General features: G+C 36.9%; 4 protein-coding genes, 1 non-coding gene and 1 pseudogene across 8 annotated transcripts in view; 4 read left to right on the forward strand and 2 right to left on the reverse strand.

Annotated features, from left to right (window-relative positions):
* LOC126588838 (E3 UFM1-protein ligase 1 homolog) overlaps positions 1-485 on the forward strand; it is a 30,132-nt gene extending 29,647 nt beyond the window's left edge. Inside the window, exon 20 of the mRNA XM_050253978.1 lies at positions 372-485. Coding sequence (XP_050109935.1) covers positions 372-470 — 99 coding nt within the window. The 3' untranslated portion in view covers positions 471-485. The remainder of the gene's footprint in view (positions 1-371) is intronic.
* A 1,468-nt stretch (positions 486-1,953) lies between these two features.
* LOC126588843 (stemmadenine O-acetyltransferase-like) lies at positions 1,954-3,472 on the forward strand. The gene has a single exon (XM_050253985.1). It carries the CDS (start codon positions 1,984-1,986, stop codon positions 3,352-3,354), a length of 1,371 nt encoding a protein of 456 aa, XP_050109942.1. The 5' UTR covers positions 1,954-1,983; the 3' UTR covers positions 3,355-3,472.
* Positions 3,473-4,522: 1,050 nt separating this feature from the next.
* On the reverse strand, positions 4,523-11,943 carry LOC126588839 (probable NOT transcription complex subunit VIP2). 4 transcript variants are annotated; one of them, XM_050253983.1, is made up of 15 exons: positions 11,781-11,943; positions 10,391-10,523; positions 9,669-9,774; positions 9,420-9,598; positions 9,222-9,270; positions 8,889-9,107; positions 7,978-8,184; positions 7,799-7,900; positions 6,524-6,612; positions 6,231-6,413; positions 5,499-5,924; positions 5,352-5,404; positions 5,231-5,272; positions 4,825-4,969; positions 4,523-4,740 (listed from the first exon to the last, which is right to left on the reverse strand). In XM_050253983.1, the coding sequence occupies exons 2-15, from the start codon at positions 10,406-10,408 to the stop codon at positions 4,681-4,683; spliced, it is 1,878 nt and encodes a 625-aa protein (XP_050109940.1). In that variant the 5' UTR covers positions 10,409-10,523; positions 11,781-11,943; the 3' UTR covers positions 4,523-4,680. The 4 variants fall into 4 exon arrangements, with proteins under 4 accessions (XP_050109940.1, XP_050109939.1, XP_050109938.1 ...); XM_050253982.1 differs by having other exon boundaries at positions 6,524-6,615; XM_050253981.1 differs by having other exon boundaries at positions 8,889-9,270.
* On the forward strand, positions 9,669-9,746 carry LOC126591683 (small nucleolar RNA snoR35). Its single transcript, XR_007612491.1, has one exon. It is a non-coding gene; the product is annotated as a small nucleolar RNA snoR35 (small nucleolar RNA).
* A 1,564-nt stretch (positions 11,944-13,507) lies between the features above and the next one.
* On the reverse strand, positions 13,508-18,545 carry LOC126590859 (uncharacterized protein At1g24485-like). The gene is made up of 9 exons (XM_050256373.1): positions 18,463-18,545; positions 17,569-18,088; positions 16,223-16,698; positions 15,606-15,738; positions 15,433-15,501; positions 15,216-15,287; positions 15,058-15,129; positions 14,546-14,787; positions 13,508-13,938 (listed from the first exon to the last, which is right to left on the reverse strand). Exons 1-9 carry the CDS (start codon positions 18,533-18,535, stop codon positions 13,754-13,756), a joined length of 1,842 nt encoding a protein of 613 aa, XP_050112330.1. The 5' UTR covers positions 18,536-18,545; the 3' UTR covers positions 13,508-13,753.
* A 4,785-nt stretch (positions 18,546-23,330) lies between these two features.
* Positions 23,331-25,914, forward strand: LOC126590213 (pentatricopeptide repeat-containing protein At1g64580-like; annotated as a pseudogene).
* Positions 25,915-26,216: the final 302 nt, after the last annotated feature.

Consider the following 26,216-nt stretch of genomic DNA (forward strand, 5'->3'; position numbering starts at 1 on the left):
CGTTTAGTCCAGTGTCGTGGATTAGTCTGCGTAAAACAGATTGGACATGAATTCTTTCATCTGGCTGACTCCAAAGGGCTTGAAGGACTTCCAGAGGAAAAACAGGTGCAGGCTGCGCAATCAACCGGTGGTCACGAAACTCATTCCGTTCAAACTAGAAACAAAGGACAGACAGACTAAATCTGATACATTTAAAAGTATTTCTTCAAGGAGTTCATAAATAGGAGAATATTGTATCATCAGGTAAAATGTGCAGCTTTACTCTTAAATTTTCCAAATTTCTTTACTGTTTCGTTGAAGTCTTAATTGTTCTTATGCTAGTCAATGGACTCATTACTTAATTTAATGTAAGCAATCTCTATTTGCATCAGGAAGAAGATTGTTCATCTGATAGAATTTTAAGAAAACGGAGCTTTTGGAGACTGTTAGGATTTAAGTTTGGAGTTGATTTCATGTTGGAAAGCCTTTGAATTTCTGCAAATTTTAAACTTTGTTCTTTGTTGTAATGTAGGTCTGAGATTAGAACCAGCTCATAGGCTAGATGTTTGACATCTGTCATAGCAGATGGCTGTTTTACATATATATGGATATGGTAATGCAGACTAAATTTGGAGATTAAATTGGCAAACTAAATGACGTGTCATCAATAAGAATAAGCATGTTTATCAACGTATAAGTAATAAATCAATCATCAACTTCTATGTCCTTTAGTTTTCAAAACCTTATCTACAAATTTAATCTCTCTAGCATTACTCATATGGATAATAGTGAGCGTGTGACTTTTCATTCTCATACGGGCAGTAAGTTTTCTCTGTTTCCTCTTCAGACTTTACGATTTTGTTTTCCGTTTTCTCCCTCCCTTCCTCTTCCTTTTTCTAGGGGTCACTTTTATTTTAAATTTGCTGTTTTTGTGTACGTCTATTCTGATCGTTTTAATGAATATCATACTTTTTATATAAAAAAAAATGATATATGCATATAATTACTAGCACGGCCTATCAAATTTAATAATGCATGATTATTGACAACTCGTTTTTTCATATAATAAATATTTATATTTTTTTATTAAAAATGAAAACGGTTCGACTTTTGTAGATCGGAGCAAATACTACAATAATCATAACCGAACCCAAAATTAAAAAATTTATCTGACGATTATTCATAACCGTAAAATATCAAAAAATTAATTTCCGAGACCGAACCGTTCGGATCGGTTCCATCACCCCAAACAAAGACTAGAAAAGAAAAGCATTGAGCCAAAGTTGGCGGTAGAGTTGGTGGCCGATGTTAAGTGCTGCTTTGTTAACACAGTGGGCCAATAATAATATAAGACTTATTTGTTTTATTGGTTTAGGATATTAAATAATAGTGCATAGGAACATAGCATGCAACGTCCAGATTCAGATTATGCAATTTGGTTTAAAGGAACATATCACTCATCATACTCATCCCACTTCATATTATATAAAATACGTATACGTTTTGGGACGGCTAGATTCCAGGTTTTCTGTGGAGGTTGATATGTGGAATTGAAGTTTGAGTTGAGACTGATAGTGATTTATCAAATTGAATTTTAACTGGTGTTGACGCTGTTTGATTTGACGTTTGATAAACAAAATTGGGCAACCTGAGCTAACCCGAGTCAACTTGAAAACGATTGAAACACGAGCGCAAATGAATCTGTAGGAACCCAAATGTGAGTCCGATTATAGGTTGAGTTAGGGACCTACGGTTAGTTGCCCTTCCAATCCGCCCCCGAATTGCCTAGCATGGGATATAAGGTCATGAACAATACTTGGTTGCTACTCTTGGCCAATTTATAGAACTTCTTGTTTATAGTTGAAACCATTGTAAACATAAGCACGATTTTTTGTAAATCAGTCAGAAAGTGTTTACGAGGAAAACTTCTTTAAAACCTTGAGTAGCCAAGAATTATTGACTCATTGTGTGGTAACCCTGCCTTCTTATATGGACTAACTCTTTATGAAAATCCCAACTTGTGTGGAGCAAAAGATGGCTTCGGAGATCAAGATTGAAGTGATCCACAAGGAAACAATTAAACCACTCTCTCCAACTCCTTACCACCTTAAAAGCTTGAGCCTCTCTGTTTTTGATCAGTATCAACCTGAAATTTATATCCCACTACTTTTCTTCTATCCCAACAACAATAACAGCGACAACGGCCAGGTCAAAAATATCGATCATCCTTCTTTGTTTGCCGAAAGATCCAACCTACTAAAGAAATCACTGTCTGAAGCCCTCACTCGATTCTACCCCTTCGCCGGAGAATTCAAATATAATGTTTCAATCAGCTGCAGTGACCGTGGGGCTGCATTTCTTGAAGCCCAAGTGAACTGTCCCGTATCGAGGATTTTGGAAAACCCCGATTTTGAGATCCTAAAACGGTTGCTTCCAACTGATTGTATGTCCACACAAGCTGAGACAGGATATCTTGTGCTAGTCCAGGCCAACTTATTTGAATGTGGCGGATTGGCAATCGGGGTCAGCATTCACCATAAAGCTGCCGATGCTTTTACAGCCGCCACATTCATCAAATGTTGGGCTGCACTCGCTCTTGGCTCGGCCAGTAGTACTACTCACCACGTACTGCTTCCCGAGGAATTCGGTGTTGCAGCTTCTCTTGCCCCATCCCTTGATTCCTTGGACTCACTAGGAGCTCCTGTGACATTTTCTACGGAGAGACACGCGACGAGGAGATTTGTGTTTGATGCTTCGAAAATTTCTGCTCTCAAGTCCAAGGCTGCTAGCGCCACGGTGCCAAACCCAACACGTGTTGAAGTAGCATCGGCGGTCATTTGGAAAAACCTAATACAAGCATCAAGATCGAAGTTTGGTCTTATGAAGCCATCCATGTGGTGTGCAACCGTGAACATGCGCAAAAGATGGGGGCAGGCTGTGACAGAAAACATACGGGGGAATTTCGTGTGGTACGCTGCAGCATTGATCACAGCAGAGAGCGAAGTAGAACTCGAGAGCTTGGTTGGCAAACTCAGGAAGGGGATTGAGGAATATAAGGAAAAGCATCCAAATGGAGTCAGTGGTGAGGAAGTATGTCAAACCGTCAAAAGGTCTGCGGGTCTTTTGTTGAGCGGACATATAGAAATGTATACTTGCAGCAGCTGGTGCAGGTTTCCGTTGTATGAAACCAATTTCGGATGGGGAAAGCCATCATGGGCAACGTCTCAACCATCCAATGGTTTAATTTGTTTGAGTGACACGAGAGATGGTGATGGCGTAGAAGCGTCCTTGTCATTGAAAGAAGACGTCATGGCCATAATCGAAAGCAGCGACGACCTGCTCTCGTATGCTTCTATGAATCCGACCGTCGTTTGATTAGTATCATCATCATCTTTAATTCGTTTTGATGCTTGCATACCTTGTGTGTGTGTGTGTGCGTGTGTTTTTTTTCTCCCACCTTGTTGTGTTGTTTTTGAACAAAAGTGTTGGCATATTTTCCAAAGAACAAGCAAATGTAACGAGTCGCAGGCAACCAGATTTGTCAAGCCACTTCGAACCTTGACGCGACAACTTCCTCCCAACAAACTAAACAAGCCCAAGGATGGACGGTATCCTCCGGACGCAGTCTCCTCGACGAAAGTATTTCGCCTGGAGAACCCTAGCCCGAAAATCCTCCGGGTTATTCCATAACCAGGCACATCGCTCCGATGGTAGTGCTTCGTTAAACTCCTCCAAATCCCAGAATCCCATAACGTAGCTTAGGATCACTGGACGTCAAGAGGCCAACAAACCAATTACATCTCTTTCACTCATTGAGTGATAACTAAGAGTCCGTTTGATAATCATTTCAATTTCTAGTTTCAGAAAAATATAAAAACTGAGTACCAAAATCAAGTTGAATTTTAAAAACTCAAAATATTAAAAACTGAAAACAAAATAATTATCAAACGGCTCTAAATATCTCTAGCCAAACAAACAAACTTCTATGAACTTTGTGTTTGTTTTAGAATTACTTGACTCCGTAATCAGTCATAAGAAAAATAATCCAAAGATTGTCTCTTTAACTTTTCAACGAAGGCCACACTAAACATTTCAGTATATAAAGGGAAAAAATTTCCGCTGTTTTTTGTTTCTATAAATTCCTGTTTATTTTCGCTTTTAATTCTCCTTTGATCTTTTTTTTTTGGAAAAAATAATTCGCCGTTAATTTTATTCAATTCGAAGACCAAAAAGAAACAGGGGGTGCACCGGTGACAAAAGCGTGCAAAACTCACTTCCCTATATAAAAGCACCAAGGAGATACTCAAAACTTCTAACAATGCTTCAAACAATGGTTGAAATTTAACACAACACTTCTGTCCATACAAGCACTTTGATAGCAAAATTTTCAACCAATCAGTTGACCCATATAAAAATCAAACTATTGTTAAGTAATAAATTTTACCTCCAATGCTTAAACCTTGCAGCCCAGCGTCAAAGCAGCAGCTACTTCAGACAACAGTTATCGTTCGAGCAGTCACATAAATTGGTAAAAAAACAGAAGGGTAAGAAGCTGATTAGCTGAACACTGCAATAAGGTGTATAAGACGATTGCTTACAATTGCTAAATTGAAGGAACATTGATTGATACGAGAAACTGATTTACGTTCTAATGAATGAAATCCATCAACTGAAACTTTACATTCTAAAATATTAAGAGTGTCAATGCTGTGGTAACACCGGTCTCTTCTCCAACAACTCGTAATGCACAATAAAATTATCCTGCGCATAAAATATAGGTTCAACTCGGGACTACAATTTGTCAAGTTAGGATAAAATGCAAGAAATATAATTCAATCAGTTTACCTTTCGGATAGTTTCAAAGGTATTGGGATCAAAGCAGTGATAAGATCCTCTCTCACACGTGTTGGTCTTCACAAGTGGTTCCATGTTGGGTACTCTTATGAACCATAGGCGGTGTTCCTTGTGATAAAACCAGCCTCTATTATTTCTGCCAACAACAAATGTCATACAACATTTTAGTACACACCAATCAAGGCTTGTTTATATATATTGCTGAACATTAAACACTCTTAAGTCGTAAAAAGAAGGGCACATAGGATTTAAAACATGATCTCAAAGAAACTGTTAAGAGGTCAAAAGCATTCCATCACTATAAGCTCTTAAGTGGACAAACGTACGCATATTATGGGGTTTTTAAACTTTTTATATAAGGGAAATAATACAAATTTATAAACAAATGAACACTTACAGTTCATTGGCAGCATATAATTGGGCCTCGTCTTTGGGCATGCTGCAAACAAAAGAGAATGACTCTGTGAGTTCAATACTTTGAAAATTGAAAATAACTTGAGAGGTCCAACAAGAAGCACCTGTAAAAGATATAGAACAACGTTTCCACAGAAAACTTTGAAAAATACCCTTGCTGCAGCCACCAATTTGAGTTAGAGCACAGAGGCACAATATACATGAAGAAGATTGAATTTGCAAAAAGATTTTTAATAAAAAGAACAGCTCACATGTAGTACAGGCGGTTGTTTAGCATAGTAACATTGCGGAACACTAAACTCTGGATCACCCTTAGCCGGCTCGTCAGACCATGGGGAACCAAAAGTCTTGTGAAGGTTTTCTGTTGAATTCAAGTTTAATCCAAGCGTTGTCAAATCAATTCCAAGTGCAAGAGATGTAAGATCAGGATCACTCATCCTTATGACACTTAACAATCCAAGCAAACCAAATAGGTCTGGAGCAGATTGCGCTGACTGCATCGATTTCATTCCCTGATCCCTATATGATTGATTGCCAGCTGACATCTGGTGCAGGCGAAACTGGGATTGATTTTGTTGTTGATACTGCTGAATAAGCTGGTCATATGAACCCATGCCAGAAACTGAATTGGCAGAATTCAGAGGTCTTAATCCAATGCCAGGAGGTCCTCCACTAGTCTGAATCAAAAGTTTTAGATGTTAGATCCCACAATTACTAAAGAATTTAAATAAATGCTTATAACTCAAGCTTTTCCCGATCTGAGGATAAAAAACCATTCAACTTTCCTGATGTACTAGAATCGACTTATTTGGACCAACAAATCATTTTGAATCAAATCATCAGATATATACCTACAATCATAAGAATATGTTTTCCAATCCACGTTGAATGACACCATAAGAATAAAATCACCATACAATCTATTCCCACAGTGAAACCCCATTATAACAAAAAGAATAATTTGTGAAACCAAACTACCACACCTGTGAATGATATGTTGAATGTGATGATGGGAATATGTCTGAACCATGCATATGGAGAAGATCCTGATTGTTTACTTGTGAAAACGAGACACCACTACTGCTGACTGATGGAGCATGTTGTTGCTGTTGTGGCCTATGAGAAGAATAAGTTCCCCCCAAGTTAAATCCTGAGGACCGTCCCATCTGCAAAACAATATACATAGATATAAGGGCTTAGAGAAATTTGGAGCAAGTAATAATCCAAGGGCAAGGGGGGAAAAGGACTCTTCTTTGATTTAGAGCTTAGAACCCACTGGGAAGTGCTGAGATTGCATCATCGACACAGCATTGTCATGGAGTTGTTCTTTCTGGTGCATATTGATCCCATATTCAGCATCACCACCTGCTGAAGATCTAATAATAAGGTCAAAAATGCAAGTAGGCAAGCAGCCTCCCCTACAGGAATGTTGTTCAACCATTCAAGCAGTATGTATATGTGGTGAAACGACATAATGCTAAGTCCTTGGGGTTATCCTAAGCAGTGAGGGAGGAGGAAATGGTTTAGGAGTATGATAGGTCAAGGGTTACATGATTACATCCCTTCAGTTGTAACAAAAAAAAATGGTAGATGAAAGATATATTGGCACCCATGATTATCTGACACTGCCTAGTTCCTCAGCTCAAAGGGTGCCCTTCTATCCATCCTTCCACAATTCTCCCTCCACTCAACCACACAACCCACCAAAGAGAAAAAAGAATAAAAGCCCCAAACACAATCCATTATCACAAGTCTACCTCTGTCGCCAACAATTGTAATGCACTTTCCTCATACACAACTAAAGAACACAACAGGGGATGGTTAGAGAAATTAGGTAAAAATTAAAGGATGAACATAGCAAGTATATATGGAGGCTACATTATTTTGTGAAGAGGTCAGCAGACTAGCAAAATGGCAAGTCATTTAGGTATTCTGTCCACTATTTTCATAGATTAGTAACTAATTTAATTTTTGAAACACAAGAGAAGGATGTCTTTCAAGATAATCTAGTGGAGGTAGGAGCAATTGACTAGAAGAGCAAAACTCCTTTCCGATTGTTCTATTTCATATAGTTTTGGGAGTATGTTAATCATATTTGGGGATATATATGTTTGAGAGAGCGAGAGAGAGAGAGAGAGTGTGTGTGTGTGTGTGTGTGAGAGAGAGAAAGAGAGAGAGAGAGTGAGCGTGTGCATGTAGTGTGTGTGGTGTGTGAGAGAGAGAGAGAGAGACAGCGTGTGTGGTGTGTGAGAGAGAGAGAGAGAGACAGCGTGTGCATGTAGTGTGTGTGTGAGAAAGAGAGAGGTTAAGTTGAATGAAAATTCAGAATACCCTCAATATTCTAAAACTTGGAAATAAAAATGTAAAATCACCAAAAAAATGACACGTCAAAGAATACTAACATCTGAAAATCACCTACCGAAGAAACATTTCTCAAAATATTAAATTTCAAACTCTAAAATATATCTAAGTCTTGGTTAACTTAACATTTAAATTATGCAACTGCAAAAACGAATAATCTAATCAACTTATAAATGAATATATCGCGCACCTTTAAATCCCGGTAAAGCTGGAAAGTCCTCATTTTGGATGCTGAACTCTTGGTTCTGTTGAACAATAGGACTAACACCAAGGCCTTGTTTTCGTAGTGAACCTAAAAAAAATTCTGTATATTATATTCCAATTACTGTATAGAATACAACCAAAACTGCATCATATTTCTTTACTAACCCAACTGCCCCTGAGGCCCTCCCGCAGAACTGGGACGACTTGTTAATGAAGGGAAATCGTTGATGTCAAAAGGAGAACTGTCATTAGAATTCACATCATTCATTATTCCCATCGAGCTCAAATTATTCACTTGGACATGGCTTTGAGAAAGTGGACCACCAGCATTAGGGTAAGAGTTTCCTAGCATCGAAATTACTTGCGGAGACCCTGAAACCAGAAAATTATGTACAGGAAGATTCCGTAAGTAAAATTTGATAAAATGATAAAACAATTTCATTTCAGCACCAGACAGCCATATGCAATAACAACCAATACAGCTGAGCCTGCTAATTCTTGGACTGCTATTCAAACCTAAAAACTAAGGAACTACACCAAACTGTGTTACAACAATTCAACAGAATCCACCAAGGTATTAAAAAAAATTATAGTATTTGCATTAATTACCAAATTAATAAGCAAATGAAATCTTATAACAAATCGTGAACCAAAGCTCAAATTCATTTCAAACATCAAATCTTACTAGAACCTAAGTCATCAGTCTCATAGATAAGGCCTTCCACAGTAGGCTGGGAAATTGAGTTTGTTTCCAATTTTGTAGGAATCAAATTCATACAATAGTCCAAAAAATTTGAGTTCTATGAGCGTAATTCCAACTCTGAGTTCAATATATTGAACTCATGAGTTTGATTCCTATACAATAAATGACAAACCCTTTAAAAGAAAATGGAATAACCAATATGAGAATAAAAATTGGACGGATCCCGCAACTAATAGATATAACTCACCTCTCTCAAACTCATACCATTGTAGTAATTGCGTTATAGGAATCAAACTCACCTTAACCACTGCAGAAGGCCTAACTATAGTTATAAAGCACGAAAAGAACTAATTCCATAAGGAAGGCAATATACCTTGTGGTAGCACACCACTCATCAAGCGATTTTGCCCTTGTACAGTTAAACTTCCAGATCCACCATTTCCGCTTAAATTCAGACGAGAAGCAAGACCAGGCACCGACAAGCCTCCACCAGTGCTAATACTCCTCCCAATGTTTCCCCCACCAACCATGTTTCCCATGGAACTTGTAATCCGAGGACCTGCATTTCCCAAAATTGGGGACACACCCAATCCTGAAACAGCACTCCGGTTACCAATTGCAGCAGATGTAGGGAGAATCCCAGGAATAGAACCGCCAATTCCATTTGTGCTACTACTAAATCCAGGGTTTCCTACTACACTTATACCTCCTCTATTAGTGACTCCTGAATGTGCATGGGAGCTTCCATGAGATAACTGCAAAAACAGTTTTTTTTTAAGGAAAATATGGGAGAAGAGTAAAATACAAGACAAAGAAAGACAGAGAGAAGCAGAGAGAGAGGTTCATCGATTATGTCACTGCTCTCAAAACTACAATTAGCATATGAAATACATATCCCATGCACCTGAGACAAAGCAACAGGAAGGTTATTTGATGTGAATCGTCCGCCAGAGAGGCTTCCAGCTGGTTGTTGGACTCCACCAGAAGGAACATTATTTATTGTTGAGTTTCTTGATGTTAATGTACCCGGCATGTTGGGAACATTGAAGCTCCCATGAATATTATGCAATCCCTGCATACTTCCTGCAGAAAGAAACTTGAAATTTCACTAACATTGACACTAACACAAGAAACTCAAGCAATAGTAACCCACCTGAGTGATGAAAAACGGGAGAAGCTGCACCAGATTGACCAGAGAAAGATGATGCAAATCGCCCACTACTGTCTGGGAGATTTGAGGCTGATCCGTTTAGAGAAGACTGCAACCAAAAGCAAATTAGGTTTCCCGTGATAAATGAACAAATTATGCAACACATATGAAACACAAAACACATATCAACACTAGAGACTTTAAATTCCTCTTAATCCTAAAAACCACAACTGCAACAATAACCGTAAGGAATACAATATTTGGCACTGTTTTGTCTACATAAAATTAGAAAAACTATTCAATATTGTAACATTTCTTGCATACTGCAAAAATAATTATAGTTCATCATGCAAAACATAACACTAATAAACAATAGACATGCATGAAATCACCAAAAATTTAGAAACAAAAGCATACAGCATCATGGTCTGACCATAAACTATTTGCAAATAAAGTGCAAATCCTAACGAGCATCTCACGACAATGTTAAAATTGAAGGGGAAAAAAGCCGTGTATAAGTGCAAGTGCTTGGAAAGATGCATGAACAGACAAATGACACATTTCTTTCAACAACAAATCCAGAGTTCAATCATTAAACAATCCAAAACCTTACATGATTAGACAGACTTGTTGGGAAAAAGATAACATTTTGAGTCAAGAAGACAATCTTAATATCTTATACACAAAATTTACTGTAGAGAAGTGATATGGACAAAAGACTGTACATTAAGTAAACCCGACATTGCATGAGCATCAAAAGGTCATGCAATAACGCATTCCTTGCTTCCTTGCCGAGAAATAACCCTTCCTTGTACGAACAACTTGATATATCTTCTCCGTTAACAAATAACCTATAGCCTGAAAAGGACAACTTGATAAATCTTCTTTGTTGACAAATAGCCTACAGATGCATCCATAATAATTCAATAACTTGGCATCAACTTTAGTACAAAATAATTCCGCACAGATACACAACCAACACACGCAAACACACATATGAGAGATTATGGTAAAGTACAAGTATTCATTTCATTTCTTTTATAACCCAGGACTCAACATGTCAACCTTGCTGACACAGCTTCTAAACTGGATCCATTGCCTACCCCTACAATCTTTGGGGGAATGAAACAATAGCCATTGCAAGGTAGGTACCTTCGGGTTTCTAACCTGAGACCACAAGGTACAAGCCGTAGTTCTTAAGTCCCAAACTGGGTTTTCTTAGGCAAGGAATTGACACACTATAATCAGCTTTACAGAAACCCAAAATCTTCTACGTAATAATTTTGCAATGACTAACTAAATTACTAATGCAATGTATCTCCTGCAGCATAAGGTGTCCAGATTTTTTAGGAACTCTCGACTTCCCAAACGCAAATGAAACTATCAATTACTATAACAACATAAAAAATCAGATTCCCATAGATGGTATTTTCAATTACCATGTCAAGTTCCATAAAACGAAAAGGTAAACTATACAATATCTTAAAGGTGAGCAATCCCAAGAAGAAAATTACAGAGTTCTCCAGTAACTTTCTCAGATTCCCACAGACTTAACCATCTGCTTCCCAATTTCAAATGCACTTTAACTCACTGAAAACATTTTCAAAAACATCTAACACCATTTCAAAATCAAAACACGCCACCGGAACGTTGTAATATGCTTCACCAAAGATTAACTCATAATTCGAGACGTTCCACAAACTAGCCCATTTTCAATCGCTAATATATTCACAAGCTTCTAAAACGAAAATTTAAAAAAAAAAAAAGGAAAAGATCTCAAGCCATAAATTCTAACGAATACAAAAACTAACACTTAAATCATAAACTCCACCACTTTCTGGTTTCTTCATTAATCCAAATTTTCTCGACAGCCAAACAAAATGCAACGCAACGCACACTAGCCTCAGTCATTTCGATGTTAAAATCCTAAAATCAAAAACCTCTCTCAAAAACCCTAGGAGAGAGCGATGTTGCTAGGGCACCAAAACCAAAATCTCCTCAACAGTCACAGGCGCGAGGATCCACGAAAGAGGAACGAACTCGGAGCGATTGGAGATCGAACTCGGACCGAGTCGGGATCGAGTCCGACTCGGGGAGAGAGGAGAGAGTGAGTACCTGAGGGAGCAGATCAGCGAGAGCGAGGGTTTGGGGGTCTGAGTCAAACAGCGAGTTAGATTGCCCTAAAGAGAGGAGGAGAACGTCAGAGAGGGAAGAAAATGTCGAGATTTTTCAATGATAAAGTTCGGTGTAGGGAGAAGAGAAAAGATCGTATGCGGCGGCGAGTACTTGTGGTGGAGTGGGCCGCACTCTGTGGCTATTGGGTGACTGTTGGATCTGATAATTTAGGTGGGCCTGGGTGCAGGGTAATAAAGGAAAATTGTAATTTAGTGAAGACAATCTCGACTGCCAATTGTCGGTTGTTGTTGTTTCTATTGCCCAAAAGCAAAGTTGTAATTTTTTACTTTTATAACGAAATGAAAATACAATTTTGCTTTTAAACATTTATTTATTTATTTATTTTAACAAAAGACGTAATGTACATTAAGAAGTACGGGATTAGGCTAAGTCTCGCAATGGAGTAGCAATAATGTAATTCAAATTCGCCTTTGGCGATAATTGAACCTAAAACCTCTAATTTACAAAAGAAGAGAACTATTATTAGATTGTATTACTAACTGGCAAAAACATTTTTTGTTAGATAAAACATCATAAGATAAAAATCGGGAATAAAAGCATAATTTCTTTTGTGAAAAAATCTTCAATTCTTATATATTAAGGTGGTATACTTGATTTCTAGACTCTAGTTGTAATTTATAAGTTTTGTCTGAAACATTTTTTCTCGAGAAGATTTTTTTTTTTTTTTAGAAAAAAAAAGTCAGAAATACAGCTATATAAGTGTCATATTATAATTGGTTACAATTTTTTTTCAAATTATCAACCAATTATACTCTAATAATTTATTCACTAAACTGTATTCTCAGCATACTGAACTGTGCAAGGATCCAGGGATCATCTGCACATCATTTTTGAACAAGGCATATTCATGTTTTCCATACAATATCTCAAGAGTGTTGTCATCTACACACCTTTTTTACCTTTCACACATTTTATGTAAATTTATGTCATTTAACCCTCTTCAGCTCATTCGACCGACAACTGAAAATTAAGAGAATGTTGCTACTATCCCAGTGGGCTTTTTAGATCTGCCATCTAAGTGAAGTGCTGCCCCTTTTCGGCTAGGCCCATAAGGGCCACTGTTGCAGCATAAGCACCTTCTTGCTACCATCTCACTCATGTCAAAACGAGAAGAGATCCTTCATCAAGATCATCGAATCAAATGATCTAGGCTTTTGAAATTTCATCTAATGACAAAAAATTATTATAACTTTTAAATGATCAAAACAGGTGGGCCGTTAGATGAAATTTCAAGGGCCCGGATCACTTGATCCGATAACCTTGATGGAAGAGATCTGGAAATGATATCTTCTCGTTTAAACACACTTCACCTCTTTCTCCAACTCCCCAACCCTTTTTTTAATTGAAGGTAACGAACTCGGAACTCCCCAATCCCTTAACTCGCATAGAGTTGCATAAATTGTGTCGAAGAATGCACTGGATGAGCAAATCATAATCTGTAATGGTTTTGAGGATGAAATACAAAACAATCAATGAATGTTATGGGTGTTTTAGCCATTAGATTTAATTTCTACAACGATTAGATATTATATTTTCAATCGGTGTTGCATACTACTAAAGAAAAATAAAAGAATGTAACTTTTTTGTACGCTTTTTCATTTGCGAATATTATTGACACTCTAAACAGTCACCGTGTGGTAACTAGATTCATATAAGTCGTTTAGAAAGTAGAATTGAGTGTAGAGATTAAATTATGTTTGAACTTTGTGGCACGTTCAGAAATTCCAGCATCTAGCTAGCTTGTGAAACTGCAATTTATTCGACCCTTCTTATTGATGGAGGGAAACAAATAAAATTAAAAATTAAAAAACACAACTATGTATGAATACAATTTTGACTCACACATGACACAACTATAAACAAAAGATGACTGGCCGGCGACGGCGAGCCACTTAATAGAGTGGCCTTTCTTCGTTCTGTTGAGGTGTTAGATCTGGTGTTGTTGGGGCACTTTGCCCTTGAATATTCACCTCAAACTGATTCATCGCTACTTCTGCGTATTTCCCCACCATCTGGGGATCTATTGGCCCTCCTTGTGATGGCTGGCCGTTAGGCATGTTGCCACCACCGTTTTGCCCTATAAAATGCACAAAAATAGGAGTCACAATAGTTCATAATTTCAAGCATATAGACTAATTACTAAAATATTGAGTAAATCCACATAACTTGTCGTTGGGTATCATGACACTAACATGAGAGAATCTGGAATCATCATGTCGTTGAATTAAATGATTGTTTGAACCATTTAATATTTTGTAGGTATATATATCGAAACGTTATTGACTACTGACACGTCAATCATACTATCGATACTTTGAATAGATGTTTGTCGATATGTTTGTCGATATGCTTGTCAGTAGAAATCTAGGTGAAAACTAAATGCTAATGTGAGGACATCTTATTATAGGTGGCTAGATAAGACACACGGTCAAACTCTTCAACCCAAGATTTCCCCACTAACAAAATTGAGACTTACATACAATACGCCACTAAGGTGGTATTGCATACTAATCATGCATTATTAGTTTAGAATATCATCAACATAGGTGAAAAGTTGTTTGTCACGTGATAAGTCCTACTATTTTTAATTGCCCAGATAGGTCGCTACCTAGGTTTACTACCTGTTTTAACGATGATGTATGACACAATATGATACTCAGAGATTAGGTTGTATACTTAATTACCTGCATAGTGTGCTGCAATTGCTGCTCTTCTCCTGTTACCGCTGCTTATAACACAAACTATGATTACCACAATGACCACAAAAACAATGATAGCTGGAACTGTAACTCCAATAATTAATGGTAGCTTGCTGCTTTTCTTCTTGCTGCTGCCACCACCAAGGGAAGAGCCATTATCACTATCAGCTGGAATTATTGTCTTACAGGTCGCGCCGGCGGCACAAAGATCAGGATTTCCCGACGACCTTCATCCCCAGAAAATAGAAGTTCAAACTGTCAACACAAAAGCAAAGAAAAAAGAGAAATATATATACAAAAACAGAACCGGTTCTATATAAACTCTTTTTCTTTTTTTTTTAAATAAAAAATAGAACTTGAGGAACACTAACCCGAGAATAATATGACACTAAATCGTAGCTCATATGATATGGTCTAGTTTCTGTATTTTTTTAAAACCTTATCAATTCTATTTGTCCATATTACATCAAGGGAGAAAAAGGAATAAGTATACTTACACTAATTTCAGCTTGCTATTCGTTGAAATTGTGGCGGGAATGGGTCCACTGAGTTTATTGTCTGCTAAATTCCTAATACATGAGAAAAATTATGGTTAATTATACAGAAAGTAGCAAGAATATAATATGCTAGGAGACATTTTCTGGGAAAATATTACAATTGGGTTAGTTTAGGTAAGGTGCCAAGAAAATCAGGAATGGCTCCACCCAAGCTGTTGTTGTGCATGTCTCTGCAATTCAAAAAATAATTTGCAAGCGACATGGTTAGAATCTGAAAAACTATTTAAACAGGTTCCTTTTTTTATTTAACTATATTTTTCAGTTTATATTATTTTCTTTTCACCAACTAACTAGCTGTGTTCAGTGATAGCTTACATTGTCTGAAGAGCATCAAGGGCGCTGAAGTCTGGAAGTTGGCCAGAGAGACCATAGCCACTCAGGTACCTGAAATCTCAAGTGCGTTGCAAATTAATGAATATATAATATAATTGAAAATTTAACATAAAAATAAAAAGGTTTAAACTTGGGAAATTTTTTTAAGTAATTACAGTGCTGTTACGCGGGGTGTAATATCAGAACTGCAATTGACCCAGTCCCAGGTAAATGGAGAAGGGAGGCATGGGTCACCAGTCCATTCCTGTAATATACTGAACTTGTCTTGCAGTATACCTAACCCTGTCACTGATATGTAGCAAAAGAAAAGCCACAAAAAAGGAAAAAAAATCGTCAATTTTCGGAATGTAATAACTAGAAAATGCACACACAAAATAATGAGCTCATTGATGGTCATATAATGATATTAGATGTAAATCATGCTATGTTATTAGGCTCTTAATATGATCAACGCTATTGTGCGCCTTGTTTCAACGATAAGATGGGAGTATGGATTCACGTTCACATGTGAACGTGAGCAGTAGTACTATATTCCGGGGATCCTCAAATCGTATTCCTCGTATTCCTTTATCGTACATTGTACGACCAGTTTTCGTCAGGTACTGTTCATGTTTAATTTTAAATAAAAATATTTAGAATGATTTCTGACTGTACGATGTACAATGAACGGACACAGTTTAAGAATTCTCAGGATTCTTACAAAGAGGATCCGGAGAGGATCCTCGTGCATGAATTATCATAGTATGATAAGATTAAGGACTCGAATACCAACCGTCATTGCTATCCGTTCCACCCGTTAACGGACCACTGACATAATAAACTTCCATGGCATTAATCAACGGTGGAAGTGTCGAATCGGCAGTAGCTACCAGAGAAATATTTGTGCTAGAAGAAGCAGTAATGTTGGTAATATACATCTCAGTGACAGTTCCATAGACAGGAACAATGGGGTCCGACTCCGACTTGCCATCGATGTAAATCTCGAAGGATCTGGTTTCGGACGTGGTCAGTTGGCTCATTTCGGTGAAGTACATGATGATGTAGATGGGAACTTTATCGGTCGGAAGATCAGTGCCCAGACTAATTGATACGGAGGGTTTTGAGGTAGTTATTGCATACTGGAAAGCAGCAGCTGGAGGCTGATCTGGCACAGAGGTATCAATAATATGTAGATCGTTTGTGAGTTTTACTAATCCATCTCCACCCTCCACTGGCTCCCAAATCCGATCATAATCATCACTTGGGTACCTAGAAAACCCACACACATATAAATATATTAATATCGCATGGAATTTGATTGTCTCATGAAATAAATAAATTGAAGTCAACTTAAGTAGGATTAGTATATACTATAGACTTTTGATAAATTATGGACTATATGTGGATCCTACATCCAGAGGTCGCACTTGCTGTGATGGCAAGTGCCTTCGCCCATGAGCGGTAGGTCTCGGGTTCGAGACTTGGGAGCAGCCTCTCCATAAATGAGGGTAAGGCTAGCCGACATTCACCTCTCTCAGACCCTGCGTAAAGCGGGAGCCTTGTGCACTGGGTACGACCTTTATGTGGATCCTACATCCAATCCATTGTCAGGCTTTGGGTTGAGTTGACTTAAAATTTGGCCAAGTTAATTGAGTATGTTGATATAGTACTACTGCTCACATTCACAATAGCGACTGTTGTTAGTTTTTCTGTAATCTCTAACAGATTTATGTCAGTCTCGCGTGAACATGTGATTGATTATTGCTAAACGTAAATCTAGGTGAGCTCACATGCAGTGGAGCTTACAAGTATATACGGCCATCAAAATTGTTTATATGCTCACATTCACATGAGCGATCGTTGTTAGCTTTTTCTTTAATCTCTAACAGATTTATTGTTGATCTTTTGTGAACACGTGATTGATTATTGCTAAATATAAATCTAGTTGAGCTCACATGCAGTGAAGCTTACAAGTATATACGGCTACCAAAATTGTTTATATGACACAAGTGAATGACTAATAATGTTAGAGTCGTTATCAAATTTGTTCACTAAATAATGTGCCTATAGAGGTGCAAAGTATAAAATGATAAAAGAAGGGCGTCAAAATGTTTCAATTATAAGCAACCTTTTATATACCTTATATTATCAGTTGCACCATAAGCAACCCTTCTTGTATGAACCATAGCATATTCAGCGTCCACATGGCTGTACATATCCGTGCCCAAGCCCCGGATCTCGATAGCTGATATAAACGGAAGCTGGTTAGGCTTCGTTTGAGCAAGACAAATCTCTATAAAATCACCGTTGGCGACATAAACTAGTTCTTTATACACAAGATCAGTGGCTGAAGTTATGACGTCGGCCCAATAGTTCCCGTCCAGAAGAAGAGCAAATTCAGGAGGAGATGATTTCTTGTCATAGTTTCCATAAAAGAAAGTTGCTCGCACAAGAAACTGAGCCCCCTTTTCTGCTTTGATGGAGTAACAGTTTCTTTTCCTGGTTGAAAACACTCTCAAGGTGGTCAACACACGAGGCACTCCGTTTGTGGTTTGAACCACTTGGGATTTTCCACCTGAAACAAATTCGTCGTCTCCAACCCATTTGATCGTATTTTCGTCCGTGAATGAATCCGATGACCCGCAATCGATGCTAACAACTGCAGATGAATCATGTCAGCAAGCAAAAGAAGTTAGTTTGATACAAAACATACAAGGATGGTATCCAACACGGTGATGCTATACTGCAACTGTTTATCCGAACTCCAAAATAGTCATCATACACTCATTCAAGTGCAAATTCTCTCCATCACTTTTTAAAATGCCAAAAATAACTTTTTAAAGTAAAGAAAGTGAAAGCTAAGTACAAAAAAGTACAAGAATAATCTTATTTGTATCAAATTTACTAACAGATCGCATTTATGACATCCTGATTATTAAAGTACGTTTACTTATGAGATATGAAATTAAATTACGAATATAAAGTGTTAATAGATAAATTAGTAAGCATAGTACAAATAATTGCATTACTCACGATTAGCGGATACAGATAACAGAGACAGAGCTACGAGGAGTAACACTAACAACAGTACTATGGAGCTAGCCATGGTGATTGGTGAGCACTGAGGACAAAATAAGAGGCACATATTAGTGGTAATAAGCCCTTCCCATATATAGTGATAGTTGGCTGATCTTGACCCTTACATTAAGGGCATTGACTTATCGAATGTGGAGTTTTTCTTGCCAATAATACTAGTTGCATGTTGGCAGTATGAAGGAATTGGATCCAGTGGGAATTTCCTCTATATTTTAGTTGTCATCAGATGAGCTCAGACTCATATGAGAACGAAGAGGTGTAGAGACTAGAACCAATAGAATTGCATAGTGTCTTTTTTTCTTAGGGGATGTGATTTCCTGTAAGAATTTTATCTTCGTGCATATCTTGTTTATTTGGACTTTAAGATTGAAGAAATTAAATGAAAATTAATAAATAAAAATGGATAGTACTTGTATTTCCTCGTGAAGGAGGAATGCATATATCTCACTCTTCGCAAATAATTTGTTAATCTTCATTCAAAGATCATTTTTACAAAAAACAACCATTCTAGTTAGTGATCGTTTATGCATTAAAATGTATGGATTTAGTCAACGACATAAATGCAAAGTAACATATTTATGATAAACCGTTTATTAATTCCATAATTTGGATGATTGAACGATATTCATTCGAATGATTTTTTGTAGTGATGATTTTCAAATAAAGCTTAAGAAATTGAATCTTTTGGATGCAAGTATTATTAACAAAGATAAACAAGAATACGCAAAAGGAGAAAAGAACGTGCGAAAATTATTTTTCTTTGCTTAAATGATTGTTCTAGACGCTGTTAGCCAATTTGATTTGAAAGCATAGGTGTAGCTCCTGGACCGGAACGGAACCCACAAGATTATCTCTCTGTTGACTTTGACGTTAACTACAGCTCTCATTCGTTTGATTCTAGGGATCTCTATGGATTAAGAAGTAGTCAAAATCAACGGTTGGTGGTGAACTTCTGGGAAAGGAAGAGAGTGGACTTTATGAGATAGAACTTAGAACAAGCTAAAGAGTAGACCCAGTCGCAGACGACGACATTTTTATGGAGATTAACGGCGTTGATATTCTTATAATCATTGCTTATCATAAACAAGTTGGCAGTAGAAAAATAGAATGGAACGTGCATGAACGTGAATCTTCACATGAAGATAATGGGAAGAAATTTTTGAAGGGATAATCTTCATTAAGCAAGCAAGTCCTCAATCAAAGGTTACTAAACACTTCGCTAGTTGGCCACAGGTCTGCTATCCCTAACTTGATGTCTCTTATCTCCTTTCTTATTTAGGAAAACTAATGAAAAAGGCTTGAAACTTTTTAGTGTAAAAATGTGGTTTTTCGTTAAAGTGAACAGTATCGGGTGCTTTTCGTTAAAGTTCCCTTCTTATTTCTATGACACATGTCCAACCATTTAAACCTAACCTTAACCCCATTAACTTTTAATAAAATTAAGAAACTAAAACTAAAAATAAAGAAACTCGCAGCCACCGTTTTCCCAACCACCCTGGATCTCCACATTCTCCCGCCCTAGCAACCCAGACAGTCACCCACGCAGGCCAACCCCATTCCAGGAGTGGCTACCCCAACTCCTGTCGCCAAAGCCTCCTCCGTCTACACTTACGAATAAAAAAACAAAGAACTACCAGATGTTGTCCACGCAACCAGATAAACCTCATCAGCCACCAGTAACCCAACTCTGGACACTCCTACTCGTTGCTGCCAAAGCCTCCCCTCGGATCCTCCCTCTATCTCTCTTTCTCTCTTGGCCCAAGATTGAAATAATTATCTTCCCATTCAATATACACAGTCAAATCAAACTTCTGTCATATTAATTTCTGGGTATAATCTTTTGCTAATTTTCTTAGGAATAATGTCACTGATTAGGGATATAATCTGGGCTTTGGTTGAAAATCCCAATAGAACATATCTTCTGTAAAAGTTCTAACAAATCCTGAAAATAATGAAAGAAATTTTGGGGAGGATTTGATGGTTATATATGAAAGGGAAAGTGAACCCACAAAGGAAACCCAAGAGTAAAATTAATAATCAGTGGGTGGGTTCATCGGAAAGAGAGGGAAGAGTAAAAGAGGCTTCGCCGGCGGTGAATGACATCAAGAATGCGTTGTTTTTTTAATTATCAATTTTTACTTTTTTTTTAATTCATTCTTGAAATATTAACACTGTTAAATTTGAGGTTAAAGATCAGGACAGATGTCAAAATGGTAGAAATGAGACACATAAGAGACACCAATTTAGAGACACCAGACATGTGGCCTTCGCTAGTTTACTAGATGTTGATTAGTGAAGGAGTCGCTTGAATTACATTTGATCAACTAGCTCGTAATTTAACAATATTAGAAGATATTTTAAATTCGATTTTCATTCATCTTTTGATAAAATAAAATAAAAGGCAAAACTTTTATTTTTGTTTGACTTCAAACTAAAACTAGTTAGGGTTAGTTTAGAAACGCTTGAAGCACTTCTACTCAAAGTACTTTTATTGGAAGGGCTTCTATAAGAAGCACGTATAAAAATTTGGGTGAAGTGCCGATTTAGTCTCTAAACTATCACTTCAATGAAAATTAGGTCCCTGAATTTTTTTTTTTGTAAAATAAGTCCTTAAATTCATTAAAACTGCTAATTGCATCCTTACTATTAGGGTAAAATGCCGATTTAGTCGCTGAATTATCACCTTAGTGAAAATTAGGTTCCTGAATTATTTTTTCGGTAAAATAAGTCCCTAAATTCATTAAAAATTGCTAATTTCATCCCTACTATTATATTCAAAGCTATTTTATCCAATTTCTCGTCAACTTAAGTCATTTGACACATTTTAGAGTCTAACGCTATCATTTTCTCAACTATAAGCCTTTCACATTTCATATAGGTTGTGAATCTAACATCTAATTTACCCTCCAAAGTTAATTTTTTACACTATTTCTTTATGAAAAATTATCAATCTACCATTTAATGTGTATCACATACAAGTAACGTGACTTAAATTGATGGAAAATTGAATATAGTAACTTTGAATATAATATTAGGGATACAATTTGCATATTGTTATAATTGAATGACTGATTTTTCTGGAAAAAATAGTTTGGGGACCTAATTTTCACTTAGGTGATCATAATTTAGGGATTAAATTGGTAGTTCTTCCCTACTATTATATTCAAAGCTATTTTATTCAATTTTTCGTCAACTTAAGTCACTTGACACACTTTATAGTGTAATACCGTCATTTTCTCGCATCTAAACCCTTAACATTTCATATAGGTTGCGAATCTAATGTCTATTTTACCTTCCAAAGTTAACTCCATACACTATTTCTATATGAAAAATTATCAATCTACCATCCAATGTGTATCACATGCAAGAAACGTGACTTAAATTGATAAAAAATTGAATATAGTATCTTCAAATCTCATATTAGAAATGTAATTGACATATTTTTATAATTCAATAACTGATTTTTCTAAAGAAAAAAAAATTAGTTTAGAGACTTAATTTTTACTCAAGTGATAATTCATGGACCAATTGGCAATTCACCCTAAATTTTTTGTTAAAACTTCAATTGCTTATTGAAAAAAGAAACGAAGTGTTTTTTTGAAAGAAGTATTTAAAGTGTTTTATGAAAAAAGGTATCTAGCAACTGCTTTTTCTACAAACCACTTCCAAGTGATTTTTCTACTCAGAAACGTTTTTGAACTTTTTTTTTCAAACATTGTCAAAAGTTTTATCTAATAGTGTATTTAGATAACACTTCTAAACAAGCTCTTAATCACATTTAGATCCTGATAATAGTTTTTTTTTCCATAACTATGGTCCTAATTAAAGCAAATTAAGGTTGGCAAACAGATTTGTAAGACTTTTTAGTTTTCACGCTTTTGTTCAATAAATTTTCTTATCAACTTATCATAAGCCGAATTTATTTTATTGTCCAAAGCAAGACTTGCATAAACAGTTTAATATCGGGCATGTAACGTCTACTATTTTCATTTGACTCAGCTCCTCGAGGTCATTTGGAATAAAGCTAAAATGTTGTCAACTAATTTCTTCATTACCAAATTCTGAGATCAATTTTCCCTTCAAAAATTAAAAAAAATGTTGATATTGCTATCATATACCTTTTATTTTAGGAAAATGTTAGAGAGATTATTTTTAAGACCACAATTATAAGAGCGTCTCCAACATTGAAGGCAAAGAAAATAGACAAAATTGTACTATAATGGTTGACGTGACATGTTGCCTACTTAATTGCCTCATAAAAAAAAGTGCGTCGCTCCAATGGAATAGGCAAACCAAGTAGGCAAATTTAATTTATTATTTTATTTTCATCTCTAACATCTCCTCTTATCCTTTATTTTTGTCTCCTTTATTCACATGGAATACTTTATTATAAATAGAGATGTAGAACCCTATTTGCCTATAATGTTGAAAGTAGGCGACATTGCTTACTTTGTGGGTGTAGGCAAACTTTGCCTACTCAATTGCCTACACCAAGCACGTTTTTTCTGACATGGCTCATCAAAATAGGTTTGATTACCCATTTGCCTACTCCATTAGAAATGCTCTAAATACCTTATATCGCAGTTGACGTGGCACGCCAAGTCATTTAAAGCAGTCCAAATATATTTTAAAACATTCAATCTCCTAATGAAAACTAATCACCCATATAAGTAATTATTTTTTTAGAAAACTTATATTCAATTTGATAAAAGAAAATTGTTTATACACAAATTTTAATAGTGGAAAATTAGAATTAGGATATTTTAACATGAAGAGTCATTGAATAGGGAAGACCTAGAAAAACAATGGAAGCTGGATTATTCCAAAGTGTAATTAAAAGGTCCACTAGTTCATAACAAAAGCTGGATTATAATTTTCTTACAACTTGCATTATCTTAAGAGATGCATGTTAATCTTTGACAAAAAAGACGAGATGCATGTTAAACTGATCATATCAGTGCAGATGTATTCACGTACAACATCTTAGCTGACACACATTGTAAGGAGGGGATCGTTGTAGAAGCAAAAAGTGAGGTTGAAATGATGAATCATAGAGACATTGCACCTGATACGTTTTGTTTGGGTTAATATTTGAACTTTGGACTTAAAGGAAGGAAAGCCCAAATGAACTAACATGAGAAGACTTGCCCGAGGCACAGCACCAAGCCCATCCATCCATCTCAAGACAATATGACGGCTCCTCATTAATGAAAAGGCTATGTGCTTACAAAAGAAGTGACAACTGATGGAAATCAACCTACTCTCAACCCAAAAACATTTTCTAATGGCAGGACATGAAAAAAAGATGATGACTCATTGAAGTGCTTTCGGGCAAGGCCTGCAACAGCCAAGACAAAATGCATATCAAAGGGAAGACAGGGCCCATAGACAAAGACACTCAACCAATCAAACAAACAAACATACAAACTCTGCTCTCAAGCCAGTTCATACCTTCCAACCCCTATTTAGCAATAGTTCCCTTAGGAGGACATCTTTTGTCCGGTGTAAAAACTCTGCTACTTTCTCTAGATGCCGTAGTATCGATCCCCTCGTGTAAACTTGTTTACCATCCGTCCCTTTTTAGCACACAACCCTCTGTAACCACAAAGAAAAGAAGCTGCAAGACGTTCAACCTTACCCGACAAGGTGAAATATTGCCCGACTCTCTTTGTCTTGTCTTTCAATTAATAGATCTGGTATTATGATGTGTTCTCCAGTATGTATTCAAGTCATTTCTAGTCATTTGATGATCAAAAGTTCCATTAGTTCTCAGATCTGGTTCACTTAGTGGTTTTACCGTCATAAAAGACTGAATGTGAACTAAACTGATGGCTTAGTCAGATTTGGACTTCCACCCTTTAAAAGCATACAAGATAACGAACTAAAAGTCCTTGATCTCAAGGCACAGAAAAGAACTTAATGTAGACTTAACTCATCTACGACAATCCATTGATAACAAGAAGTCGGAATAACTTGGGGTGCAAGTAATCGACTTAAACACACTTGTTCAACATCTGCCATACTAAGATGGCAGTGGCATGCCTAAGCATTTAGTTAGTTTTGATTGCGAGTCTCAAGGCCTACACCCAAGGTTCTAAAAAACGCTAGGCGCTAGTCGGAAGGCAGGCTAGCGCCTAGCGGCTAGGCAACTAGGCGGCCTAGGCGGTTTTAGGTAAATTTCTTGTATATCTTGTAAATAAGTGCATATTGACACCTAAAAAAAACTATACTTGTATGGATAATAAAATAATGATAAAATGCAAATTAGGTACACTATTTCCATAAGTATTGGATGAACTTGTAGTAAATCCATCATTTGCAAATTAGATACACCATTTCCATAAGTATACCACCATGAAACCAAAAAAGAAAAAAGCACGCAATTAATAAAAAATAAATATAAAAAAAAACCTCCTAGGACCGCCTAGCCCGCCTAGCCTGCCTAGCCGCCCAGCCCACCTAGCTCACCTAGGCGCCACCCAGCCCGCCTAGGCCCAACCCGATTTGCCCAAAAACACCTCAGTTGCTAGGCCCCCAGCGCCTAGGCGGCCGCCTAGGGCGTTTTTTAGAACACTACCTACACCTAAGACCCCACAAAGGCACATTTCAGAACTAACTATGTCCTCCTCTTGCAGTCTCTCAACAAGCAGGAGCTCGACAACCAACCAAAGTGCCAACTCCTTGGGAAGCTATGTGCTCGAGCCAAGGATCATCTTCAACGAAATTCCTTCCCGAACACGTTTACTTACAATTCGCTTATGGGTTGTTACTGCTTGCGAGGGGAAATGGGTGATGTGAAAAAGATTTTTGACTTAATGCTTAACAAGGGCTCCATGGTTACTGCTTACAGTTGTAACATACTGATAAATGGATATTGTAAGCATAGAAGGATAAATGAGGCAATGATGCTTTTTAAGGAAATGTCTCGTAGTATAGTGATTCCGGATGTTGTTACTTATAGCACTCTTGTGGAAGGATTTTGCAAGCTAGGCAAAATACATGATGCATAAAAGCTGTTTTTCAAAATGCAAGCTTGTGGACAATTTCCAGATGTTCAAACTTATTCTATTTTACTTAATGGCCTGTGTAAAAGTCAACAACTTTCCAAGGCAATGAAACTGTTAAGAGATATGGTAGGTTAAAAGTTGGATCCAAATGTTGTGTGTTGCACTACTCTCATTGATAGAGATGGAAGAGAGAGGTTGTCCTCCAAAAAATTGCACCTATAACACGATTATCCGAGGGCTTGTTAATAACAATGAGAAATCAAGGGCAATGAAACTTAATTGGAAAATGGTGGAGAGAGGATTCTCCACAGATGCATCAACTGAGGAATTGATAGTTGATCAAAAGAGGATTATGACGTTCATTGACACATTCGAAAGTTGAAACAGATCCTTCTTACGTTCACAAATTAACTTTGAAACTTTTGTAGCTTTGACAATCGTGGATGTATTAGATATGAATTTAATCTACCTGTTAAAGTCTCTCTCTTTCTCTATTATCTTTGCAGTGGAATGGATCTTAAATGATTTAGAAGGATGTTGATTGAATTAGATTCTTTGGAATAAGCAACTGTTTTGCAGGGATGAAATTCAACATACAATGTCGTCGAATATGATGTCTAGTCTAAGAACCTTATAAGAAGGTGCATGTTTTTTCGCTTTGACTGCTTCCTAGGAAAAGGAGTT

The sequence above is a fragment of the Malus sylvestris genome, chromosome 11 (assembly GCF_916048215.2).
Source record: "Malus sylvestris chromosome 11, drMalSylv7.2, whole genome shotgun sequence".
NCBI classification, from domain to species: Eukaryota; Viridiplantae; Streptophyta; class Magnoliopsida; order Rosales; family Rosaceae; genus Malus; species Malus sylvestris.